The 23,254-nt window shown below is 53.8% G+C and overlaps 1 protein-coding gene and 1 non-coding gene across 7 annotated transcripts in view; one reads left to right on the top strand and one right to left on the bottom strand.

Annotated features, from left to right (window-relative positions):
* Nucleotides 1–22,838, top strand: part of CMKLR1 (chemerin chemokine-like receptor 1) — a 43,255-nt gene extending 20,417 nt beyond the window's left edge. For 4 of the 6 annotated variants that reach the window (XM_010999124.3, XM_064481125.1, XM_064481124.1 and 1 more), the window contains one exon: nucleotides 19,104–22,838. In XM_010999124.3, the coding sequence (XP_010997426.2) occupies nucleotides 19,107–20,204 (1,098 nt within the window). In that variant the 5' untranslated portion in view covers nucleotides 19,104–19,106 and the 3' untranslated portion in view covers nucleotides 20,205–22,838. Of the gene's footprint in view, nucleotides 1–505; nucleotides 529–19,103 lie in introns of those variants that run through there. The other 2 variants (XR_010378568.1, XM_010999126.3) reach the window with 2 other exon arrangements.
* On the bottom strand, nucleotides 8,831–8,903 carry TRNAG-ACC (transfer RNA glycine (anticodon ACC)). Its single transcript has one exon. It is a non-coding gene; the product is annotated as a tRNA-Gly (tRNA).
* Nucleotides 22,839–23,254: the final 416 nt, after the last annotated feature.

The raw sequence follows: 23,254 nt of genomic DNA, 5'->3' as shown, positions 1-23,254 counted from the left end.
GCCACTTTCCTTTTTCTGTGGCACTGGGCTGGCAGACCCCTCCATCCTGTAGCGTCTCCAGCGATGGCTTTTAGGATTCTGAAATTTCCTCTGGGCTTCAACCGTCTGTTTTTCCTGTTGAGGGTGGGGGGCAGTCTTCCCAGTGAGACCCTTCCTGGGGCAAGGCTGAGCTTCTCTGCAGGGAAAGGTGACAGCGCAGTGAAGTAGTCGAGGGGGAGGGCAGCCTGTCCCTCCCCCCAACCCCTCCGAGCCTGGGAACAGGGTGGGATCTCATACTCTGCCGTCCTGGTTGCTGGCAGCAACGCCAGCCCTTCCGTCAGCTGCCTGGACTGGAGCCAGGCAATTCCAAGGGGCCAGAGCCTGCCTGGGTGCCCCAGGGGCCTTGTGCCTGGGGCTGGCTGCCTGGGCCGGCTGGGGCTGGGGCGGCTCAGGGTTCCAGGACCTCTCAGGGGTGCTCCCAGCTGGATGGGCCCCTGCAGCCCCCCGCCTGCCCTGGATCCTGGCGTGCGGTGACTGCACTGATCAGAGGTAGGTGAGTTGGGTCACTGCTGGCTCTTTGAGGTGGCACTGTGGATATTCGAGACACTGCTCCCCTGCCAGCCCTGTGCACGGGCGGAAGGGCGGGGGGTGGTCAGCGGGTGCAAGAACTAAGGGCCTGCACTCAGTGGGCTCCCCAGTGGGCAAGTCACAGAACACTGAAGGCAGTCACAGTGACTGAAGACGTGAGCCCCAGTGTCAGAACAGCCCAGGTTCAAAGCGTACACCTGCCCCTTCCTAGCTGGGGGATTTTGGGCTAGTGGCTTTGCTTTCCTGTGCCTCAGTTTCCACATCTGCAGAATGGGAATGAAAATACCCACCTTGAAGTTTGATTCTGAGGAGCAGCACTGGGTATGCATGCAGCTGGCGCCTGAGCAGTGAGTGTTAATGTCATTACTCCCAGCCTCTCGGCTTCTGTACCTCCCACCCCAGGGCTGCACCTGGGGTCCCAGGAAGACTGAGGGAGAGGCAAGGATGCTGCCTAAATGCGCATCACAGCCTTGCAGTCAAAGGGGCTGCCAGCTCACCCAGGGTGCTTGGAAGTGCTGATAAAGATGGAGGAACATTTTAAACAGCCATGTGGGTGGCAGCTGGGGTGCCTTGGAATGCGGGCTCTGGAGTCCCACAGATCCCAGTTCAAGTCCTGGCTCCACCAGGGCGGGCTGGTGATCCTGATCTGGTTCCTTTCAGAGCCTCAGTTTCAACAGCTGTTAAGTGGGGATACTAACCACCCCCTCCTCGGGGTGGGGAGGCTTGTCAGGATATGGGGAGATAAGGAAGGCCAAGTGCCCAGCCGGACGCCTGGCACATCTCAGCAGGATTGCTCTGTCTTCTTCTGTTACCACTTTGCTTCTGCTCTGCCTGCTTTTGTGTGTGGTGAGGCTGGGAGGAGAGAGGGGACAAGAAAAGGGCACCTCCAGCAGAGGAACCTCCAAGAGAAGATGCCCAGAGGCCTTGACCGCCACGCTGGGGGTGTCGGGCTCCTGGGGCACAAAGAAGGGGGTTGTCTTGGAAGGACCTGGGCTCCAAGATTCCCCTGGTGGCCCCTCCCTGACCCCAGCCGGTGGCTTCCCTTGAACCCTGCAGCCGTGTCCTGGGTCAGTTGAGCACAGGTCGCTGACCTCCCTCTGGTTGGGGAACAGAGACCAGTGCACACTCCCAGGGGCCCTCCCTTTCTCTCTCTCTAGCTTGTCTCCACCCAGCCTCCCGATCTGTGCTCCTTCTCCCCTTAACATCCTCTCGCTCACTCGCGCTTGGGAACGTCAATATCAGCACATGCGCACACACGCCCCCGCGTATATGCTTTTAGCTTTTTTTTTTCATCAGTAGTGAGACAACAAGAGCCAGGATCTATTCTAAGCGCTTGACGTCTGTCAAGTTATTTAATCCCAGAATAGTTCTCTAAGAGTTATCACTACTTCCTCCACTTTGCAGACGGAGAAACCAAGGCACAGGGCAGGTAAATGGTCCTCCCTCAGTCCCACAGCTAGCTGAGATTAAACCCAGGCAGCCTGGCTCCTGAGCTGGGCTCTCAACCCCGCCACCACCCAACCTCGGTGAGAGCCTGAGCTTTGATGGGCTTAGTGTCTAACTTTCCCATCAAATTCTATTTCAACAAACAGCTCATGATTACGTAATAGCCTTATTTCCACACCTCCTCTCTCATACCCCTGTGACCCCATGATTGCTGCACACCCACACCCTAACTTTCTTTTCTGTTTCCTCCACTCTTAAATCTTCCCCTCTCAGTCCAACCTGTTCATTTTAGAGACGTGGAAATGGAGGTCTGACCAGAGAGGGAAAGTTCTTGCCTAAAGTCACACGGCAAACCAGGGACCTGATGGGAGGGTTCTGTCGGTTTGGTCTCTAAACTCAGCCCTCAATGCATTCCCCGGGTTTGCTGGAGTGGAAGATGGGGAGGGGGATCAAGTTGCATCCTTGAGATGTCCCCTCATCCCATCATTTAATATTGAACATTTTTTCCCTCTCTTCTTTCCCCACCCACAACCCCTCCAGTCTTGCCCCAAACCAGCCTGAGCCAGTGAACGGGGCTGTTGGCCCCAGGCCATTGTCACTTTTACTGCAGTTAGTTGTGGGAGAGTTAAAAGTAGAACTCTAATGATGGAATTCTAGCCTCAATTTTTTTGTGGGGTGTAGGGGAAATGAATTTCTGGAATCCCCAAGTCAAACCCCAGAGCCTTACATCCATGCTCATCTCTTGGGGGTCTTCAGACTTACCCACCTCATACACCCATCCTAGGGTGAGCGTATCTTGTAATCTACTGGTCTGGCCACCCCTTGACATTGCCTCCCTCTGTCTCATCCCACCCCCCAGTGATGCCCAAGAATAGGGAATCAGTGTTGCCATGGTGACCAGATTTCATCTGCAGCATCAGGGCTTCTGAGGGCAGGGGTTGGGTCTCAGCCCCTGGAACTGGCCAGTGTGACCCGCCTTCTCCCATGAAGACTCATCTCCGTGTATCTGGTCCCCACTCCTCTGCTCATCCAAGACTTTTCCTGGAGCCTTGGCAGTTGCCATGGAAACGGCTCTTGAGGCAAATCTGCCCGTGTGGTGTGGGCTGAGGAAAATGCCTCAAGAAAATGGGGAGCTTAGCAGACTCCCCCACTTTCTGATGGGGCCGTTGATTTCTGAAGCCTCCAAAGACAGACACTTGTGGGGGGACCTGGAGCTGGTGGAGGATTCTCGCTCAGCTCACCATGTCCTTTTCTGGGCTCTAGCCTACAGTCTTCCCTCTTCCAGTGCAGCCCCCCCCCATCAGCCATGTGGGTTAGAGCTGGGGTCCTTTTAGAAAAATGGACATCTCTCTGCTTAAAAACCACCATGGCTTCCTATTGCTTATAGGATAAATTTGGTGGCTTGCCGGGGGGTCTCATAACCCAAACCCCTCTTTTCTCAGCCACGTCTCCTGTCATTCCTCTGTGTCCCCTCACCCTATGCACACACTCTAACCTCACATTAGCCACCCCTCTTTGCCCAGTTCCCTCTGCAAAGGTGATGTCTCCCTCCAGCGCTCAACTAAGCAAAAGCTTCCCAAACCTTCCAAGGCTCAGTTCAAACGTCACCTCCTCCAAGAAGCCTCCCCTGACTTCCCTGGACACCTTCCCTTTGCTTCCATGTCGTGTCAGACAAGGAGACTGAGGCACAGAGAGCCGTGGTGACTTGCCCACCATCACACAGCTGGTGAATGGCAGAGCAGGGATTCAAACCCAGGCAGTCTGACTTTAGAGGTGTTTGCCTTCTTTATCACATATTTGTTTATCTGTCTGCTTCTCGTTCTTCACTCTGGGGAATGGCAGCCCTCCAGGGAAGGAATGTGTCCTCTCTGTTCCCTGCTGTATCCCCTGGATCTGGCTCTGGAACTGGCCCATAATAGGTCTTTAATAAATGTTTCCTGGAAGGATGGAGGAAGAGAAAGAGGAGGATCAGAGAGCTGGAGGGAAGACTCCTGGGCCTCCTGAGATTAATTTCTGTTAGCCCAGTGTCAGGGCCATCTTGCCGGAAGTTTCTCAGCCTCCTGGAGGGTTTGAGTCAGCCTGCCTGGAAGGGGCCCCGCCTCGTCCTCCCTTTCCCTCCCTCACCCTCCAATAGGGCTTCTGTCTTCTGACCTTTCCCAGGCAGAGGTGCCAAACCACACTCCTGGAACCCCGGGCCCACGCTGTGCACACTTCCTCCTGTGACAAGGCCCTGGAGGACAATGTTCCACGCCAGAGGCAGGGAGTCTCGGAAACAAGGTGGCCTGGAGTGAACGGGGCCGTGGACAGCCCGCGAGGGGCCCAGGTGGAGCTGCTCCTGGCCAGATGTGCTGGGGCCTCGGTGCTACTCAGGGGACAAGCAGATGGGACACGGGAGAAGGCTGGGAAGGGGTCTGTGACCCGGTGTTGCAGCCTCCTGGTGTCCCCAGTTTACCCAAGCTTCCCTGACTTCTGGGGTTCCAGAGGAGGCTCATGCCCTGCTGAGTTCTCCTTGGACCCTAAAATGATGGACCCCACCAAGAGAGTGCGAACACATTTTCCAGTTTCACCACTGTGAGATAAATCCCCCCCCCCTTTCATATTAATAATTATTCATATTAATAGTACTGGTAATTGTGATCACAGGCATATGCCAAGCCCTTCACCAGCCACGCTTTACTGAATCCTCACAACCCCCAGAGAAAGATGCTATGGATGAGATGCCCGAGGATCAGAGAGGTGAAGCAAGTTGTGCAAGGTCACACAGCCTGCGAGGGCTGGAGCTGGGCCTGAAACATAGTTCTCAGTGATTCCAGGGGAAACCAGGAGGGGAGAAGCCCGAAGTCCAGCCTGGAGCTCCTGATTATACCCGTTGCTTACCTGCTGGGTAACTTTGGGAAAGATCATGAACCTTGTTTGAATCTCAGTTTTCTTATCTGTTAAGTGGGCCAAAGAGGGAAGGACCACCACTTGAAATGCTACGAGCAGCTGGCTGTTTTGCTTGGTGCTTCACGGGGGTCATTTTCCTTCATCTTCACGGTGTGTGGGACCACTTTTATGTCCCAGACGCGGAGACGGAAGGTTGGCGATGTGGAGAATGGGCCCGAGGCCACACAACCAGAGCTGTCTGTTTGTTAGGTTTTAACGCCCTGTGCTGACACAGGTGGGGCAATGGCTTGTGTCAACCGAGGCACTTCAATCGAGTTGAAAAATGCTTTGCAGAGGCTCTGGCAGAGGATGTGGGGATGCCAGGAAGGGAGATAGGGCCGAGCAGAGAGGTGGGGTGGGAGGGGTGCAGGAGCCGCGACTTCCTCATCTGGCCCCAGGCGGCATCTGGTCTGGGAGGAGGAGCTGGCTGTGGCCTGGCTCCCAGCCCTCCTCTGCTTCCAGACACCATCCAGGCTCATCTTTGAGCTCTGTGGGTTTCATGGAAACACAGCCCTTGGCTTGGGGTCAGAATTTGCAAACTGGATACTCAGCCTGGCTTTCTCCCCACCATGGGGCAGGGGTGCTGTTGGTACTCGCAGATACGGCCCCATCTGATTTTTCTATACAAATGTTTGCTGAGCACCTGCTGGGCGCCAGGTACCATGTCCACATCATGGTATGCTCATGATAACCCTAGAAGGAAGGTGGTAATGTCAGCCTCCTTTTACATCTGAGACTTGGAGGAGAGAGCGACGATGTCCGCAGCCACTGAAGCAGGAAGGGCCTTTAAACCTGATCTGGCTAACTCCCAAGTGTGGGCTCTTCGCCTCTTGCAGCTTGGAGTCGGGGATGAGTCTGAGGCAACATTGTCACGATCAGCAATGACCCCAGACTTGGGGTCTTGGTGGTGGGGAGGCTTGTCAATTAACCTTGAACTACCAGCCCAGAGATCTTAGACCTGCAAGGGAGCCCAAGAGATCACTTCAGCCAGACCCCTTGATTTTCTGAAAGGAGGGTTTTTTAAAATTGCCATTTTCTAGGCAATCCTACTACTGCTCAGAGAGGTAAAGCAACTTGCCCAGGGTCACACAGCATGGACCCGAGCCACGCTGTCTTTTTATTGGCACAAGGCTGGGAATGGACGGACACTTGCCCCATTCAACTATGCACATATTTTAAAGCTGGAAGAGCACCTTGACAGCACCAACCCCAACCTCCTTGTTTCATAGATAGGGGAGCCAAGGACCCAAACTGTCAGGGATTCATCTAAGGACATTTGCCAAGTAGATCCTGTAAGGTATAAAAAGAAAGAGCACTGGATTCTTTGAAAAAAAATTTTTTTTTTTATTGAGGTATAGTTGGTTTACAATATTAGTTTCTGGTGGGCAGCACAGTGATTTAGTTATACATATATAAATTCTTTTTCATATTTGTTTCCATTATAGGTTATTATAAGGTATTGAATATAGTTCCCTGTACTATACACTGGGACCTTGTTGTTTATTTATTTTATATATAGTTGTTTGTATCTCCTAATCCCAGAACTCCTAATTTATCTCTCCACCACTACCTTTCCCCCTTTGGTAACCATAAGTTTATTTTCTGTGAGTCTGTTTCTGTTTTGTAAATAAGTTCACTTGTGTCATATTTTAGATTCCACATATAAGTGATATCATATGGTATTTGTCTTTCTCTGTCTGAATTACTTCACCTAGTATGATCATCTCCAGGTCCATTCATGTTGCTGCAAATGGCATTATTTCATTCTTTTTTATGGCTGAGTAGTATTCCATTGCATATATATATATATATATATATATATATATATATATATATATACCACATCTTCTTTATTCAGTCACCTGTCGATGGACATTTAGGTTGCTTCCATGTCTTGGCTATTGTAAATAGTGCTGCTATGGACACTGGGGAGCATGTGTCTTTTCAAATTAGAGTTTTCTCTGGATATACGCCCAGGAGTGGGATTGCTGGATCATATGGTAACTCTATTTTTAGTTTTTTAAGGAACCTCCATGTGGTCCTCCTTCATGGCTGCACCAATTTACATTCCCACCAATAGGGCAAGGGGGGTTCCCTTCTCTCCACACCCTCTCCAGCATTTGTCATTTGTGGACATTTTAGTGATGGCCATTCTGAGCAGTGTGAGGTAGTACCTCACTGAAAGTTGTGATTTGCATTTCTCTGATAATTAGCGATGTCGAGCATCTTTTCCTGGAATACTAGATTCTTAATCTGGGTTCAAATCCCACCTCTGCTATGTGACCTTGGGCAAGACTCTTAACCTCTTTGGCCTCAGCTTCCTCACCTCTAAAATGGCCATCATAATGGCCTCCACCCCTGGGTTTTTGTGCAGTGATACACGTTAGGTGCTTCTCAACATCCCAGTGCACATAGTAGTTTCTCAATAAAACATCAATATTTTGGGGATTATTATTAATAATATTTAACTGTGACATTCTAGGGGCCAAAGCTGTGTCCTCCTATACTTGGCCTGAGGCTCTTGTGAGACTCTCAGGGGCCTGGTAATGTTCTCAGAGCAACACAGAGGGATGGAGGGGTTCAAAAGAAGGGCTCCAGAAGCAGACAAGTCTGGTTCTCAGCTTCTCTGCTCTTCTCTTCTGCAGCAGGTGGGGGCACTAGTGATGGGGAACGCATGTTCCTTTGGCTGCCCCCTCCCACGTGTCTCCAGGGGCCAGGAGGAGAAGCCATTATGCTCAGGGATGGTATCAGATGCAGCCTGGCCCTCAGGGCTGAAGCTGGGCTGTGCTGGCCTGGATTTAGGGGGACAGGGGCTGGAGCAATGACTTCTCAGGGGGCGCCCAAGAGCCACTCAGAGTCTGGGCTCCAAGCCCACACCGCGAGTGGGACACCGAGTGCGTTGTCATGGCTGGCTGCTGGCTGGGGGAGACGGCCATCACCACTGGCGGCCTCCTCCGACCACATCCTGAGCGGCTCACGTAAACACCCCCGTGCCTGCTGCCTTCCAGATACGCTGTGTACACAGCTCAGGGGTTATCTGCGTGTGTGGACTTAAGGCTGACTTCAGGGGATTAAGCGAATGGGGTACCCGGCCTCCCAGTCCAGTGGGTTATAAGCAGAGAAGAAAATTTGTTTACAGGCCACCTCCAGGGGCTGGGGCAGTGTTTACCGGGGAGGGGGTGGGGAGAGGCCCGAGCTGTTTGCTCGTTGGCTTTGGACGTAAGCTGGGTGGCCGGGAGGACGTCCAGTATTTGTGCATCGGATCCATCGTTGGGGGCCAGAGTGACTTTCTAGCCTGGAAGGGAGAGACGTCTGTCTAAACATTCTTGCTGGGGTGCCTTTTGTGGCCTCGGTGGGCTGCTGGGTCTGCAGTAAAAGAGTGGGGCTGGGTTTGCAAGGAAGCCTCCGTCCTCTACCTGGGCCCTGGAACCCGCTGCTGGGTCAGGATTCCCTCTGGGGCTGGGGTCCAGCCTCGACTAGTCCTAGGGTGGACAGGGGCCAGACTGCTTGGGCCTTCGGGACGTTGGTAAGGAGATGGTGTTATTCTGAGGACCAAGGGCGAGCTGCCCGGGGGGCTGTGTTTCATTAAGCGGGGAGTGCTGTGATGGGGTTTGCATTTTGGAGCCATCGCTCCAGCAACGAAGTGGATAATGAAATCGTAGTTGAAGTGACATGCGAGTTGGGGGCCTACCACAGTCATCTATACTATGGGTAGAAACAGTGGGTAGGATCTGACAGATTTGGGGGTGATGGAAGGGGAGGCATGGAGAGTCTGGGTTCTGGGTCGGGGTCTTAGTGGGAAACAGACGGCCTACTCAAAAAGGATCTTTTTTTTTTTAAACAAGCTTTTATATTTTATCTAATTTTTATTTTAGACTTTTTCTTTTTAATATGGAGGTACTGGGGATTGAACCCAGGACCTCCTGCATGGTAAGCACGTGCTCTACGACTGAGCTATACCCTCCCCCCGTCAAATAGGGCCTTGATGAGGACTTAGAAGGGGTGGACAGTACTCCAGGTACCTTCCTGCCCTTAAGCTGAGGGGCCAGGGGAGGAGCAGTTACTGGGACCCAGGTTGTGTAGCTGTGGTTAAACTCATGAAGACCCTGCAGGGCGGGAGCTGGGAGGATAAACACCTGACCTGCCCTCTTCCTGCCCTGCAGCCCCGCTGGACCTTCACTGATAAACCCAACTAGAGGTCAGAGGGCAGGGAGCCTAATGATATCATTCCTACAGCCCAGCCTGCAGGGCACAGAGCAGGGGATGGGGAATTTGAAGACAGAGCACATTGGGGGGGGGGGAAGAGGGGCATCCTTCTAACAGGGGGGTGCCAGGCACTGGAGTGGACACTTTCGGGGTCCCCTGCTTCTGTGCTCTCATCAGCTGCTGGAGGTTTCCCAGGGCCTCTGAGCCAGTGGGCTCTCCAGGTCCAAGGGCATAAACTCCCTACTTTTGCCCACCACTGCAGGGTCCCAAGCTCAAACACGGCCCCCATCCAAACCAAAAGAAAATGGGACAGCCTGTTAGGCAGCCAGCAACCTTCCGTCCCCACTGCGGTGACTCAGCCTGAGCTCCCTGGTGTGGGCGTGAGACCAGGGAGGAATTTTGCTCCCAACACAGAGCTAATTCCGTCCCAGCGCTGGCAGCCAGGACTGCGGTGGCCACATCTGCTGCTGCTGTGTGGTTTCAAGGTTCCTGCATCGTTCAGAGCTGGGGATCCAGGGATGGTGACCCGCGAGGTGTCTCTTGGAGCCATTGGAGGGGGCTGGGAGGTCCCTTCTCTCTGCCCTGAAGGATGAGGGACTGGTGGATGGGACCACCAAGGAACTGTGGCAGCAGGCCAGGGTACTGGGTCTGGGGGACGTGGGGATGCTGATAAGGAGGGACATGGGTGATGGGGAGTGTGGTACCCGGAAGTCCCCATTACATCTTCCCTGCTGGCTGAGGCTGCCACCTTGGACAAGTAGAAATAGCCAAGGTGTTTGGGTCACAGAGTCCTTGGTTCAAGTCCTGGGCTGATGCTTAAAGGCTGTGTGAGCCTGCGCAAGTCACTTGACCTCTCTGGACAAAGTTTCATTTGCAAATCTATGCCATGAAGATACTGAATGATAAGGCATAAGGTGTGTCAGGTGCCAGGCAGATTTCTAGGCGTTGGTATACATCGTCACACACCAGACAGGCCAAGGTCCATTTCTCTGCACCTTAGGGAGGGTCACTCCCTCTCCTGGACCTCAGTTTCCCCAGCTACAAAATGGGATGACCTCTGAGGGGCCTCCCAGGTCCTCAGAGCCTTTTGGAGGCTGGGAGAACTGGAGGAGAGGCATCGGGGCCGCCCAGCCCAGACTGTCAGGGTGGGCTGTCAGGGAGGTGGGAGATGGGGACAGGAGCCAGGCCAAACACTGGGGGAAGAGTTTCCAGTTTCCCTGATGGGCTCCCACGCCCACGGGCCCCGATAAAGCCCCTGTCCTCGGTCAGGGGCCTGCCGCCAGAGGAAGGCTGGGGAGGCAGCAGCCCGGAGCAGCGGGCTGGGAGAGAGAGTGGCCGCTAGCGGCTTCAGTCCTCTAGACACACAGGTGAGTGATGTTGGCAGGTGAGGGGGTGGCTGGGCCTCTCGGGGCCGAGGTTCAGGGGAGACGGAGGGAACAGGAGACAGAGAGAGGATGAGGGAGATAGCACAGGAAAGAGGGACAAGAGACAAAGAGGCAGGGACACAGGGAGAGAGACCAAGACAGAGGCTGACGGAGGAGGAAGAAGGGAGAGACGCAGAGATGCACAGAAAGGGAGTGAGTTCTTTGCAGACCCTGGCAGAGGGCATGGCAGTGACACGGAGAGGAAGCAGAGGGCAACGTCTGCTGCCCAGATGCCTCTCAGCCCAGCTGTTCCCCGAGCCCAGGGGGACACAGGCCTGCAGGCGGCAACTGGAGGAGGTGGGGCCCTGGATGCCTAAGGACCCGCGTTCAAATATCTGCATGGCCACTAACCAACTGTGTGACCGCAGGCAAGGGATGCTCCCCCTGAGCCCCCTGGCCTTAGATGTCCCCTGGGTAAATCGATACAGATGACAGTGACCTTGCAGGGTTAGGAGGAGGTCCAGGTGCAGAGATCTGTGCCCACTGCACCCCAGCCCCCTCACCATGGCCAGGGAGCAGCGCACATCCCGGAAGGATGGATGCACGAATGAGCCCCGCCTCCAAAGGGCTTTTCCCAGCAGCACCTGGGATGGGACATCCCTTCTCAAGAGGGTCATCAACTAGAGGCGGAGCTGCTTGGGGGAAACCCCCAGGGGACCTGAAGCCTCATCTTGCCCCATCTGTAAAATGCACACCCTGATCTCGTGGGGGGTCTTGGGAGGTTCCACTGGGGCGATGCCCCTAGGATTCTGGAATGTTCCAAGGAGGCGAGGCAGTGGACGAGGAACGAGCGTGGGCTGGGCAGTTCAGTAGGCTCTGAGCTTCCTCCTCTGTCTGGAATGACGGACTGGGCCTGCCTTGCTTACCTGAGCCATCTGTGTGACTTTGGGCACTTTACTGACCCTCTCTGGGCCAGTTTCCTCATCTGTAACGGGGCTTAGAACCGTGCCTGGAACTTGGTGAGGGCTATATCCATGTCTGTTTAATACAAACTAAGCAAATAACCTCTGCCTGAGGTTTTTGCTCTCTCTGGTGGGAGGAACCAGATGTGGCTTTGAGCCCCCGACCCCTTCCCCAGCAGCAGTCAGCCATGGCCATGGGCAGGGCAGGAGCATCTGTATAGAATCTTCTGCCAGGTCCATGTGGTCCCTGGCAGGAGGAATCAGGCCTTGGCCACTGCACGGCCGCCTCTGACGGGAGTGATACCGTTCCTTTTGTGGGCTTGTCCGAGTTCATTACCAGCCTGATGGAGGAGGCTGTTGGGGAGCGGGGCTCTAAAGACCATGGGCAGGTCCAAGGCTGCTTGTTGGGCCCTCCCCCTGCCCAGTGTGGCTTCATGAGGGACCTAGTGACCCAGGCCATTGGCTAGCCACTGCCCAAGCATGAACCCCAGGCAGGGATTTGGGGTGCTCGTTTGCTTGCATTGGGTTTTCTGGACCTCAGGAGGGAAAGGATGGCCTGACATAATGATACCCCTCCATCCGTCCTCTTGTGCATCAGAGGCCTCTGGAAGCCCCCACACTTGTCTTATTTTTATTCTTCACCGCATTCATTTCCTTTATCCCCGTTTCCTTCTCGCTCTCCCTCCCGCCCCCGCTCCCACGGAGCGGTTCTAATCCGTTCAGCGTGTATCTTGTTATTTGGCTCCATTCTTGCCCAACGTGTGTTACTGTTTTGTGCATGTTGCTGCTTTTGCAGGCACGTTTCCGGCGTGTACTAATGTGCTATTAAGGTAGGTGGTTTTAAGATGCTCCGCGTTCCTCTGTGGTGTGTATGCTTGCTACTCTGTCTCTTCCAACAGCTGCGTGGCTGCTACCCGGCCCCTCTCCCACAGCGGACGTCAGCAGCCTCCAGCTTCCATCTGTGCGCGGCCTGAGTCCTCTGGATCCTTGACTGTTTTTGTGCACAGCCTCCCCGTGGGCTCTCACTCCTGACAGCCCGCACCTGCGGCTCTTTGTCAGAGGACTGCCCTCAGGGGCTGGAAGTGCCCGCGACTGCACCCCTCCCAGGACGGGATGCAGTGTTATAAATAACCTCCTGGAATGTGACCTCCATTGTTTCCTGACCCCAGCAGGAACCAAGGCCACCTTTCCCAAGACTGTGCCTGGTGATGCCCCCTTGTCCGACCTCCTCCCTTTCCCAAGCCAGTCTCCCCACTCCCTGACTGGGTTTTCCTGGAACACTTCTTTAATAAATCACCTTTGCAGGAATCCTTATTTGAGGTTTTCTTCTGGAGAACCCAAGCTAAGACATGGCTCCTGAAACACGGTCATTCCAGAGAGTGGTTCCTTGCGGGACTGTGAGGCACACGGGGGTTCACGGGTACCCACGGGGTGGCATGAAGCCCTTGCCCCCACCCTGCCAGCCCCAAGGGGGTCTCCATCCCATCTTTCTGGTCCTTGCCACACTTCCCACAGCTGTCTGTGATCATCAGTTTTTCCCAGTCTGAGAGCCTGTGATCCTCAGTTTGTCTCATGCCTCAGTTTGGAGGTTTCTGTCCTGTAAATTACCTGTTTATATCATTAGTCTGTTCTGCTGCTGGGATTGCTGTCTTTCTGGATTTGCAGAAGGAAGTTCCTGGTACATTCTGGACGGCAATTGTTTGTTGGTTTTGAGGACTGTAAATCTCTTCCTCCACTGGAGGCCAGGCGTGTGTGTGTGTGTGTGTGTGTGTGTGTGTGAAAGAATGTGTGTGTGTGCTCTTGTACGTGTGTGAGCACACAGTGTGTGTATCTCTGTTTGTGGGCATGTTGTGTGTGTGTGGCTCATTATAAGGACAAGGCCTGGGCCCCAGCATCAGTGAGGGCATGGGACAGAGAGCTGGGGGTAAGACTCCCCAGGATAGAGGGAGCGATCTGGAGGAACAACAAATATCGACATTTAGTTAAAATAATAATGAGAACTGCGTAGGTGTTGTAGTGCTGAATTGTGTCCACCCCCACCTCTAAATGCGTATGTTGACGTCCTAACCCCCAGTACTTCGGTATTGTTTTTTGGGTTTTTTTGTTTGTTTTGTTACTCTTTAAAAATTCTAATTTTTTTTTGTTGTTGAAGTATGGTCAGTTTACAACAGTTCTGTTAATTTCTGGTGTACACCCGGTGCGTTGGAATGTGACTGTATTTGGAGACAGGATTTTTTAAAGAGGTGATAAGGATAAAATGAGGCCATTAGGGTGGGCCCTAATCCAGTCTGCCTGGTGTCCTCATGGGAAGAAGCTATTTGGACCCCGACACATGCAGAGGGCAAACCAACTGAAGACACAGGGAGAAGGTGGTCGTCTGCAAGCCAAGGAGAGAGGCCTCAGGAGAAACCCACCCTGCCGACAGCTTGATCTCAAACTTCCAGCCTCCAGGACTGTGAGGAAAAAAATGTCTGTTTTTCCACCCAGTCCGTGGTCCTACGTTACAGCAACCCCAGCGGACTGATAACAGTGGGCATCCAGCTCTATGTTTCTAAAGCCTCAGGGGAAGGGGATACCACCCCGCTTGCAGGGCTGCTTGGGGACAGTCTGTGACAACATTGCTAATGCGCTTGTACCTGTGACATAGTAAATGCCCAAGGAATTATGATGTCAGTAATAGTAATGTACGTGCTCATTAAGGGCTTCCCCTGCTCCAGGCACTGAGCTGGGGGCTGGCCAGGGTTATCCAGCAGGACTTTTGTGAGGGGGTGGCCCAGGGTGGGGCAGCAGGTAGGACATGGTCGGCATCAGAGGGAGAGGCCTGGGGACTGGAGGGGAAGGAGGCAGGAGGGGTCAGAACTGGGTACCAACAGAAAGTCCTGGCGGGCGCTAGTTATAGACGGAACCGCCGCTAACAACAAAAATGACAGAAACAAAAACAACAGTGGCCTTAGGTTCTACAGTGCTGCAAAATACGTCACTGAGCTTACTTCATCTCCCTGTGCCTTGGTGTCCCCAACTGAAAATGGGTCTAATCATGTCCCGGCCCCGATTTTTATTTTAATCACAAGGAACTAAAACCAACAGAAAATATAACTAGATATAGACATCAGAGCCAACCAAAACCAGTGCAGATGCTGCAGACAACAGGATGAACGGGCTTGCTGCCTTGGACCTGCAAGGGTGCCTCTGAGCTTCCTTGTGGCCACATCAAAAAGGGAAACGTTTTCAGCTGGTTTATCAGGTATGAGGAAGCAGCCCAGTTTCTCAGGGGAAGCAATGTTGTTCCTTATCCTGAATTCTCCAGGGCATTTCTCACTGGGCAGGGGATTTCATAAAGGGCACCCTGAGACAGCCAGTGGGTAGCCTCAATGTCCTGGACTCATACAGCACCACAGGTGTGATTTCCTAGTGGTAGCCACTTATACGTGCCTTGAAGGAAAGGCAAAGGGACACCAGGGAAAGTGGCTCAGGAAAGGCAGCTCCATGGGATGACTGTGAACTGGATGAAGGTCTGGGCTTTCAGGGTTCAAAGCTAAGGCTTAGAGGGCTCAGAGGGGTGGGATCGGGCCTGCTAATCTCTCAGGGAAGCAGGGGGAACCCAAGAGACTTCACTTGGGATTCTTGGCATCAGGCTCTGGAGTCAGACCTCCCAGCTGTGAGGCTTCAGGCAAGTCGCTTCACCTCTCTGAGCCTCAGTTTTCTTACCTGCAAACACACAATATCCTTGTAAGGCTGTTGCAGAGTACAATGGCATGCAGGGAGCGCTCAAATAAATGTTAGGGGTGTGTGTACACATATTATGTTTATATACCTTTTTCTTAAGCTTCCTGGTGACAGAGGGCTTAAGGAATCCAAACAATGAGAATTTTATAGCTGTTTACAATTGGCAAAGGAGTTATTGTCATTTCTTATGACCTTTCCAATGACGAGGGAGGGGTTCTTACCCCCACTGGAGAGGTGAGGAGACTGGAGCTTACAGAAGCAAAATTCTCGCTGTGTCGCTCTTGACCTTCTCTTGAACCCAGAGCTGGGGAGACCAGTGGGCAGGATGCACTGGTCCTCTGGCCTTCCTGGCCCCACCCACCTTCCCAGGCTGAGGGAGTTAGGAGGGAGAAGCCTCCCTTTAGGAGGGAGTTAAGGGTAGAAGTCTGGGAAGAGGGTATAGCTCAGTGGTAGAGTGTTTGCTTAGCGTGAACGAGGTCCTGGGTTCAATCCCCAGTACTGCCTTTAAAAGATAAAAAAAAATTAAAATAAAGAAAGAAAAAAAGAATAGCCTGAGGGGAAAAATGATGATAATAAAATAACAGGAATAGTGTTTACCGCATAACAGGACTTCTTCTTAGGACTTAATTCTCTCAACCATTCAAACCCTTTGGATCATACCCATTTTATAGATAAGACAGCTGAGGTGCAGAGAAGATAATCGACTGGCTTGAGGTTACAGGGAGTTCATGCAGAACGAGGATGTGAACACTGGCAGCTTGGCTGGGTCTGTATCCTTGACCACTGTGCTGTACCGCCTGGGCTGGGGGCAGAAACGGGCTCTCAGGACAGGAGGGAGGTGCGCTGAGGGCAAACCTGTGACTAAGGCCCCCCTTTAGGGAGATCCCAGGGGCTCAGGGACCGGGAGGGAAGGGGCAGGAAGGGGAGGGACGTGCACCAGCACTGACTCATTCCTGGTGGGACGAGGCCAGGCATCACCACACTCTGCCCCCCAGACCCTGCTCGACAATGAAAAGACATGTGGCCTCTGACCCTGGGCTGCTTCCAGCCCAGCGGGAGAGCCAGACATGACGTTATCTGTGTCCCTCGACTCTCTGCCGACGCTGCTGCCAAGTGCTGGGTCCTGAGACCCTGCTCCCCTTCACCCTCCTCTGGGGGCTCAGACATCAACCAATAAGGGGGGCCCACGGTAGGTAGGGAGACGGCCTGGCATGCCCTTTTTCCTCCTGCCTTCCCATCTGAGCTCACACTTGACCTTTAGAACTCAGCTGTAGATCCTGCCTGCCCCAGGAAGCCTCTGATGCCCAGGCTGGAGAATGCCCCTCTTCGGGGCTCTTTGGGGGAATCCTGGCCTTGCCCTGTCACAGCACCACCTTTGTCTTGTCCCTTGTCACTGATTGTGAGCCCCCGTGGGAAGGAACCCTGGGGAAGCCATCTCCTCATTCCTGGATCCTGCACAGCCTGGCGCAGGGACCGTGGACACGCTCATTCCTTCCTCAAGGATGCACTCCGTGGCTGTCATCGGATGATGATTTTGGGGACAGCGTGGAGGAATGGTCAAGAGCCTCGGTTCTGCAGACCTGGTGCACATGTGGGCTCTCCACCTCCTGCCTGGATGCCTTGGGCAAGTCTTCATCGTGGGTGGCCCCTCCTGGGGTTAAAGTCACACCCTTGGTGTCTTATGCTCAGCACGTACATTATTATCATGAACACCCATCATTTTTCCCACTTATGGGAGTAGGGGGGGCAGCTACAGCCTTCCCATCTTCTCTCCGGGTTCCCCAGGAAGCCCTTGAGGACCCATGGTTGGGCACCTCTGGAACATCCTCCCAGGCTGCAGAGTAGGGTGACACCCAAGTTTAAATTCTCAGTCCCTGGCCTCAACAGAAATTTCCAAGTGGCTTTTATTTAATACACAGCAAAGATGACTTTTATGCAATAAAATACAACCTCAAGCCCAACAAGGACCAGTAATGAATTGATACAGAGGAAAGCTGAAGTTATTTATAATGGAGCATCGTTTGGCAGTCTTGCTGAAACATCTGGTTTGGAGCCCACCTGTCAGAGGGGGAGAGCTTGGGTGGTGGAAAGTGCACGGGCCCTGGGGTGTCAGAGTCCTGGGTTCAATTTCCAGCTCAGAATTCAGCTGTCTACCCCTGGGCTGTAATGTTACCACTGAATATTTATTGAAGGTTTACTATGTGCCAGCCCCGAGCCAAATGCTCCCTGTTCCTGATTGCCTGTAATCTGTACATCCATTCTGCGTAGTAGTGAGTATTCTCATTTTACTGATGAGGAAACTGAGGCTCAGAGTGGAGCAATCACGTGTCCAAAACCACAGGGCTGGGAGGCGGCCAAGGCTGGGTTGGAACCATGCGCACGACCACCGCCTCCGAGACCTCCCAAGCTTGCCCATTCTCCAGTCTCAGTTTGTTCTTCTATAAATTGGGAAAAGCTTGTTACAGGGGACTCTGTGAAGTACCATTCCCGCTCTCTGGCCTCCAGCAGGTGCTCAAGGAATGTATTTGTGTCTGTCTCCCCACCAGACCGTTGTGAAAGCAGGGCCTGCGTCCGATTCTTGGTACCCACAGGGCCCAGAAAATCCCCGGTAAGAATGGTGCTTCTCTCTCTGAGCCTCAGTTTCCGCAGCTCCAAAACAGGAGTGATATCCCCTGCCTGTGTGACCTTGGGCAAGTGACTTAAGCTCTCTGTGCCCTGGGGAGACTAGATGAGATGAAGGAATTATAGTTCTTGGCACATAGTAGGTCCTCTGGGCAGTTCTTCTTCCTGTCCCCTGGGTCGCCAACACTGCCTGAAGTGATGTTTTCTGGGTCCCACCCTGGATTTGTATCGAGCCATCCACACTCTCTCTCCTGCACCTTCCCCTGCACCCACCCCTGAATCAGGCTTCACCTAAGGATGTGCTTGGGGGGAGTGGGGGGCGATGGGGGTTGGGATGACGTGTCTAGCTCTAGGTCTGGACTCAGGAGACCTCACCACTTCCCAGCTCTGTAACCTCGGGCACATCGCACCGAGCGCCACGCCCAGCCTCTGCTTCCTCCTCTATAAACTGGGAGTAATAATAGTAGAATTCTCTCTCAGGCTCTGAGTCCACCCAAACCCTTGGTTCTTAGACCTCGATCCGGCTTCTGCCTCCTCGTTCTTCCCTGCAGGTGTTTCCAGCTGTGTGCAGGGACTGGGGACCCACATTGGGGAGCTTTGGGCACCATAACAGTGAACAGTGAGGCACCCTTGTGGTCTGAATTCAGCTCTCCAAAGGGTACCTGTGGGGAACCGTGCCCGGGTGGGAGCACGGGACGATGTCAGCACGGCTGTCGGCTGGGCTTTAGAAACACGACTGGAACCAAGTTCACAGGACCGCGCACCTCTCCTTCATTGCACTTAACATCGTTGCGACTCTTCCATGATTTGAGGAGTTTTTGATGAATGTCTGTCTCCCCCACTAGACTGTAAGGGGAAGAGGAGGGTCCCAGTGAGGCAGTAAAATATCAAGAGGATAGACTCAGAAGTTGGGACCTGACTCCTGGCTCTGCCTCTTCCCTGCTGTGTGGCCTTGGGCAAGTGACTTAAGCGCTCTGTGCCTCAGTTTCCTCATCTGTAAAAGGAGGTTTGTAACCTTCTGATCTCATGGAGTTGTTGTAAGGATGAAGAGAGTTTATATGCATCCAGCTGTAGATTAGGACCCAGGATGTAGGAGGTTCTAGAGAAGTGTTTGTTAAATAAATAAAATAGCAAAGTGAGAAACGGTTAAACCATCCAACTGGCCTTGCTCAGAGCTGGGGGTGGGGTGAGGGTGGGGGACACTGTCAGTCTCGCTGGTATTGGTCAGCCTCTGAAAGTCAGTTCTAACCAAAGTTCCCCCGTTGACCCCCGCCTCCCCTTGCAGAGAATGGAGAATGAGGATTACAACGGCTCCTTCGCCGATGAGTATGAGTACTCCGAGGATTTAGACTCCATCCTGGTTTTGGAGGATTTATCTCCCCTGGAAGGCAGGGTGGTCAGGATCTTCCTGGTGGTGGTCTACAGCATCGTCTGTTTCCTTGGGCTCTTGGGCAATGGTTTGGTCATCGTCATCGCCGCCTTCAAGATGAAGAAGACGGTGAACAGTGTCTGGTTCCTCAACCTGGCTGTGGCGGATTTCCTGTTCAACGTCTTCCTCCCGATCCACATCGCCTACGCCGCCATGGACTACCACTGGGTGTTCGGGACGGCCATGTGCAAGATCAGCAACTTCCTGCTCATCCACAACATGTACACCAGCGTCTTCCTGCTGACCATCATCAGCTTCGACCGCTGCATCTCTGTGCTTCTCCCCGTCTGGTCCCAGAACCACCGCAGCATCCGGCTGGCTTACATGGCCTGCATGGTGATCTGGGTCCTGGCTTTCTTCCTGAGTTCCCCATCCCTCGTCTTCCGGGACACGGCCCACCTGCACGGGAAAATATCCTGCTTTAATAACTTCAGCCTGTCCGCCGCCAGCTCTGCCTCGTGGCCCGATCACCGCCACGTGGACCCTGTGGGGTTCGGCCGGCACATGGTGGTGACCATCACCCGTTTCCTCTGTGGCTTCCTGATCCCGGTCCTCATCATCACTGCCTGCTACATCACCATCGTCTACAAGCTGCGGCACAACCGCCTGGCCAAGACCAAGAAGCCCTTCAAGATCATCGTGACCATCATCATCACCTTCTTCCTCTGCTGGTGCCCCTACCACACACTGTACCTCCTGGAGCTCCACCACCGCGCCATGTCGGGCTCCGTCTTCAGCCTCGGTGTGCCCTTGGCCACTGCCGTCGCCATTGCCAACAGCTGCATGAACCCCATCCTGTACGTCTTCATGGGTCAGGACTTCAAGAAGTTCAAGGTGGCCCTCTTCTCCCGTCTCATCAATGCTCTGAGTGAGGACACGGGCCACTCCTCCTACCCCAGCCACAGGAGCTTTACCAAGATGTCATCCATGAATGAGAGGGAGACCAGCATGCTCTGAGCCTCGCCTGGAAACCCCCGAATGGATACTCCCAACCTTGGAAGCTCAAAGCGATGCATTCTCCGGACCATGGTAGGAGCCTCTTGGGTACCCACAGATGCCCACTGCATTTTGCATGGGGCTGAACAGTATTTTGAGCTGGGAATCCAGGGCCGGGAACTCCTTTCTTTCAGTGTCATGGTAGACAGAGCACCCATGGTACTCAGCCTTGGACCAGCTTCCCATGCTTCTGGGAGGCTAGTCTGGACCGATGCAAAACAAACGAAAAAGGGAGAATTCTCAAAAGCACTGCCACGAACTGGGTTGGACATGAGACAGAGGGATTAAGCCACCTACGGAGCACTCCCCTGAAATAACATAGACACTTTCCAAGGTCCATTCCCGATGGGAGCAGAGGAGGTCAAAGCAAACCTGGTGCAATGGAGATCACGCCTCGTCCCACATCCTTATATCAACAGCTGGCCAGGAATCCTGCCACTCAAGCCACTCCTCTGGGTTCGAGGTTACCTGGGAGGAGGAGGCGACATGTGAGCGCTTGATCTCCTGGGGCCATGTTTTTTGGCTTTCGGATCAGCTGGTAAGACAGAGAAGAGATCCCCAGGGGCCACAGGGCTCTTTGTGAGAGCAAGAGAAACAGGACTGCAGTGAGGACTTGGGGCCGGGGGGGAAGGGCCGGAGAAAGAAGAGGGTTGATGCAGCTCACCTTTGAACTTCCCAGGGTGACAGTGCTTTGGATCTTAGCTGTTTTCAGGGTGGGGTTAAGCGATGTCAGCCCTTTGGCCCAAGCCCTGATCTCACTTTGCATTTGCTACCCTGGGGCTGGTTTGAGGCAGGCAGCCCCTACCCCATCACCCCCCTCTTCTCTAACCCCCTGGCTCAGGCTAGAGGTGCTCAGAATACTCCAGGGCAGGGGGCAGGGAATGGGGGGAACTGGGGGTTGCACATCTCCTCCTCCTCACCTTTCTCAAAGCCTTGCTGGAGGCTGGTCCAAAATCAATCTGGGAGCACCTCAAGGGCCAAAGGGGTGTCAGGTGCTCTGTCCCTGTGCTCAGAGCAGAAGCTGGAGCCTCGCTCCTTGAACTGTGCTCCCGAAGACGCAGGGCTGAGGGGGCCCGAGGGCCCAGAGCATCTCCTGTGTGTAGCTACATTGTCTTTTTTCATCTGGGACGCCCCCCCACTTCCCCATGCTGCAGGGTGCCCTTGTCCCATTTACAAATGACAAAGCAGAGGCTCAGCGGAGGGAAGTCACTCACCCAACGTCACACAGCGAGCCAGAGGCTAAGAGTTAAGCATCTGAAGCCAGCCCTGCCTGGCCCCAGAAACCCTTCTTTTATGCAGGATGGATCTATTGAGAATATTGTAGACAATGCGGATAACCTACATTTATTTAGCACTCCTATGTTAAGCACGTTACATGTGTATCTCATTTATCTCTCGCAGCAGCCCTGAGTTAGGAACAATCATCACTTCCCTTCTATGGAGGAGGCATCTAGGGCTCAGAGAATTTAAGTAAGTTGCCCAAGGGCGCCCAGCCGGTCTGCGTTAGAGCCTGGACTTGGACCAAGGTCTGTCTGGCTGAAATAAGGCTGCAGAGGCTTGGGGTTTTGATTATAAATATCTCCATATCCCTCAGCAGATTAATATCAACATCTTAAGGGCTTTAAAGTCAGCTTTGCAAACAGTTTTCGAAAAAGACCCAACATGGCAAAGAAAATGAACTTGGCTTCCAGGTCCCTTGGCTCCCATTCACACTTGGCCACCATGGCTCCCACCTCGTGTGCCCCCAAGCTCTCCGGGGAGAGCGGGGGAGGGGAGGCGGCCAGCAGGAGGGCCCTTCGGTCTCTAAGTGTCCACATTCTGCTCTCTTCCAAGTTTCTTCACTGTGAAGCCAATTCTCCAACAAGATGCCATGAATAGATGTCTACACAGTGCCCAGCGACTTCCTGAGGCCATGGACTGTTTGGAATCACACCTCATTAAGAGACAAACTGTTCCGTCCTTGTGCTTGTGACGAGACAGCTCTGAGTTGACCCCCAGCTGGGGCCTCCAATGGCTCCAAGCCATCTGAGCTTAGTTTGAGAGTGAGAAGGGGGCCGGACACACCGCCCAGCATCCCCGTCCTCCACCCCCAACCCCACCCCATCTCCACGGGTGAAGCATCCGAGACCCAAGCTGGAGTGGGATGCATTCCAGGTCCTGGAGACAGTCATCCACGGCTTGAGGAGGACCATGTTGTTCCTTGGGGCTCGCTGTCTCATTCTTCCTGGGCTGCGTGCTCGCCAGGCCGGGCTGGGGGAGCCAGGAAGCGATTTTGTCGTTGGAAAAGCTGACGAACAGAAGCAGAATGAAAACCAGCTGTTTCTCTCCTCAGAGCCAGGGCCCGCTCTTTCTGGCTGCCCTGCTCTGACTGGAGTTTCCCATCAAATGCTTAAATGCACCCAGGACATCCCCTTCATCTTGTCCCTACAGCTTCTTCTGAGACCTTCCGCAGGTCAGACGTACGAAGGCCCCGTGGAGATCACAAAGTCTGTTCATGTGAATTACTCCACAGGGGGCCAGCACGCTTTGTGCCCGGGAGCACTCCCTCCAGGGCCTGGATCTGGCTGATGGGGCCTCAGTGCTGCCTCCTGGGTCGGGTGGGTGGGGCGGGTGGGTGGGCGGAGGGGCCGCAGGGCTGTGGGCAAAGGGACAGGAAGAGACCATGCTGTTTGAGGGCGGGGGAAAGGGAGGGAGGAGAGATGCACAGAGGAAACGGACTGCCAATGAAGAAAAGGATCTGGCATGTAATAAGCATCAACCAAGTGTCAGCCACAAAATCTCATCCAGCCTCAGAACAGCCGTGGGAGAAGAGGACCATCGGACCCACGATGCAGATGCAGGAAGGGAGGTTCGGACTGCAGACCTCACCTGTTCGGGGTCACACAGTAGTAAACGGTGGAATGGGGTCTGCTGCCTGAGTGTCCAGCTTCTTCAGCCTTTGGGAGGATGGAGAGACAGAGAGAGGAGGGAGGGGGGCAGGGGGGGCAGAGGGAGCAGAGGGAGAGAGGAGG

This window comes from Camelus dromedarius, chromosome 31, assembly GCF_036321535.1.
Source record: "Camelus dromedarius isolate mCamDro1 chromosome 31, mCamDro1.pat, whole genome shotgun sequence".
In the NCBI taxonomy this organism is placed as follows: Eukaryota; Metazoa; Chordata; class Mammalia; order Artiodactyla; family Camelidae; genus Camelus; species Camelus dromedarius.
This window is presented reverse-complemented; position numbering and strand designations above follow the sequence as displayed.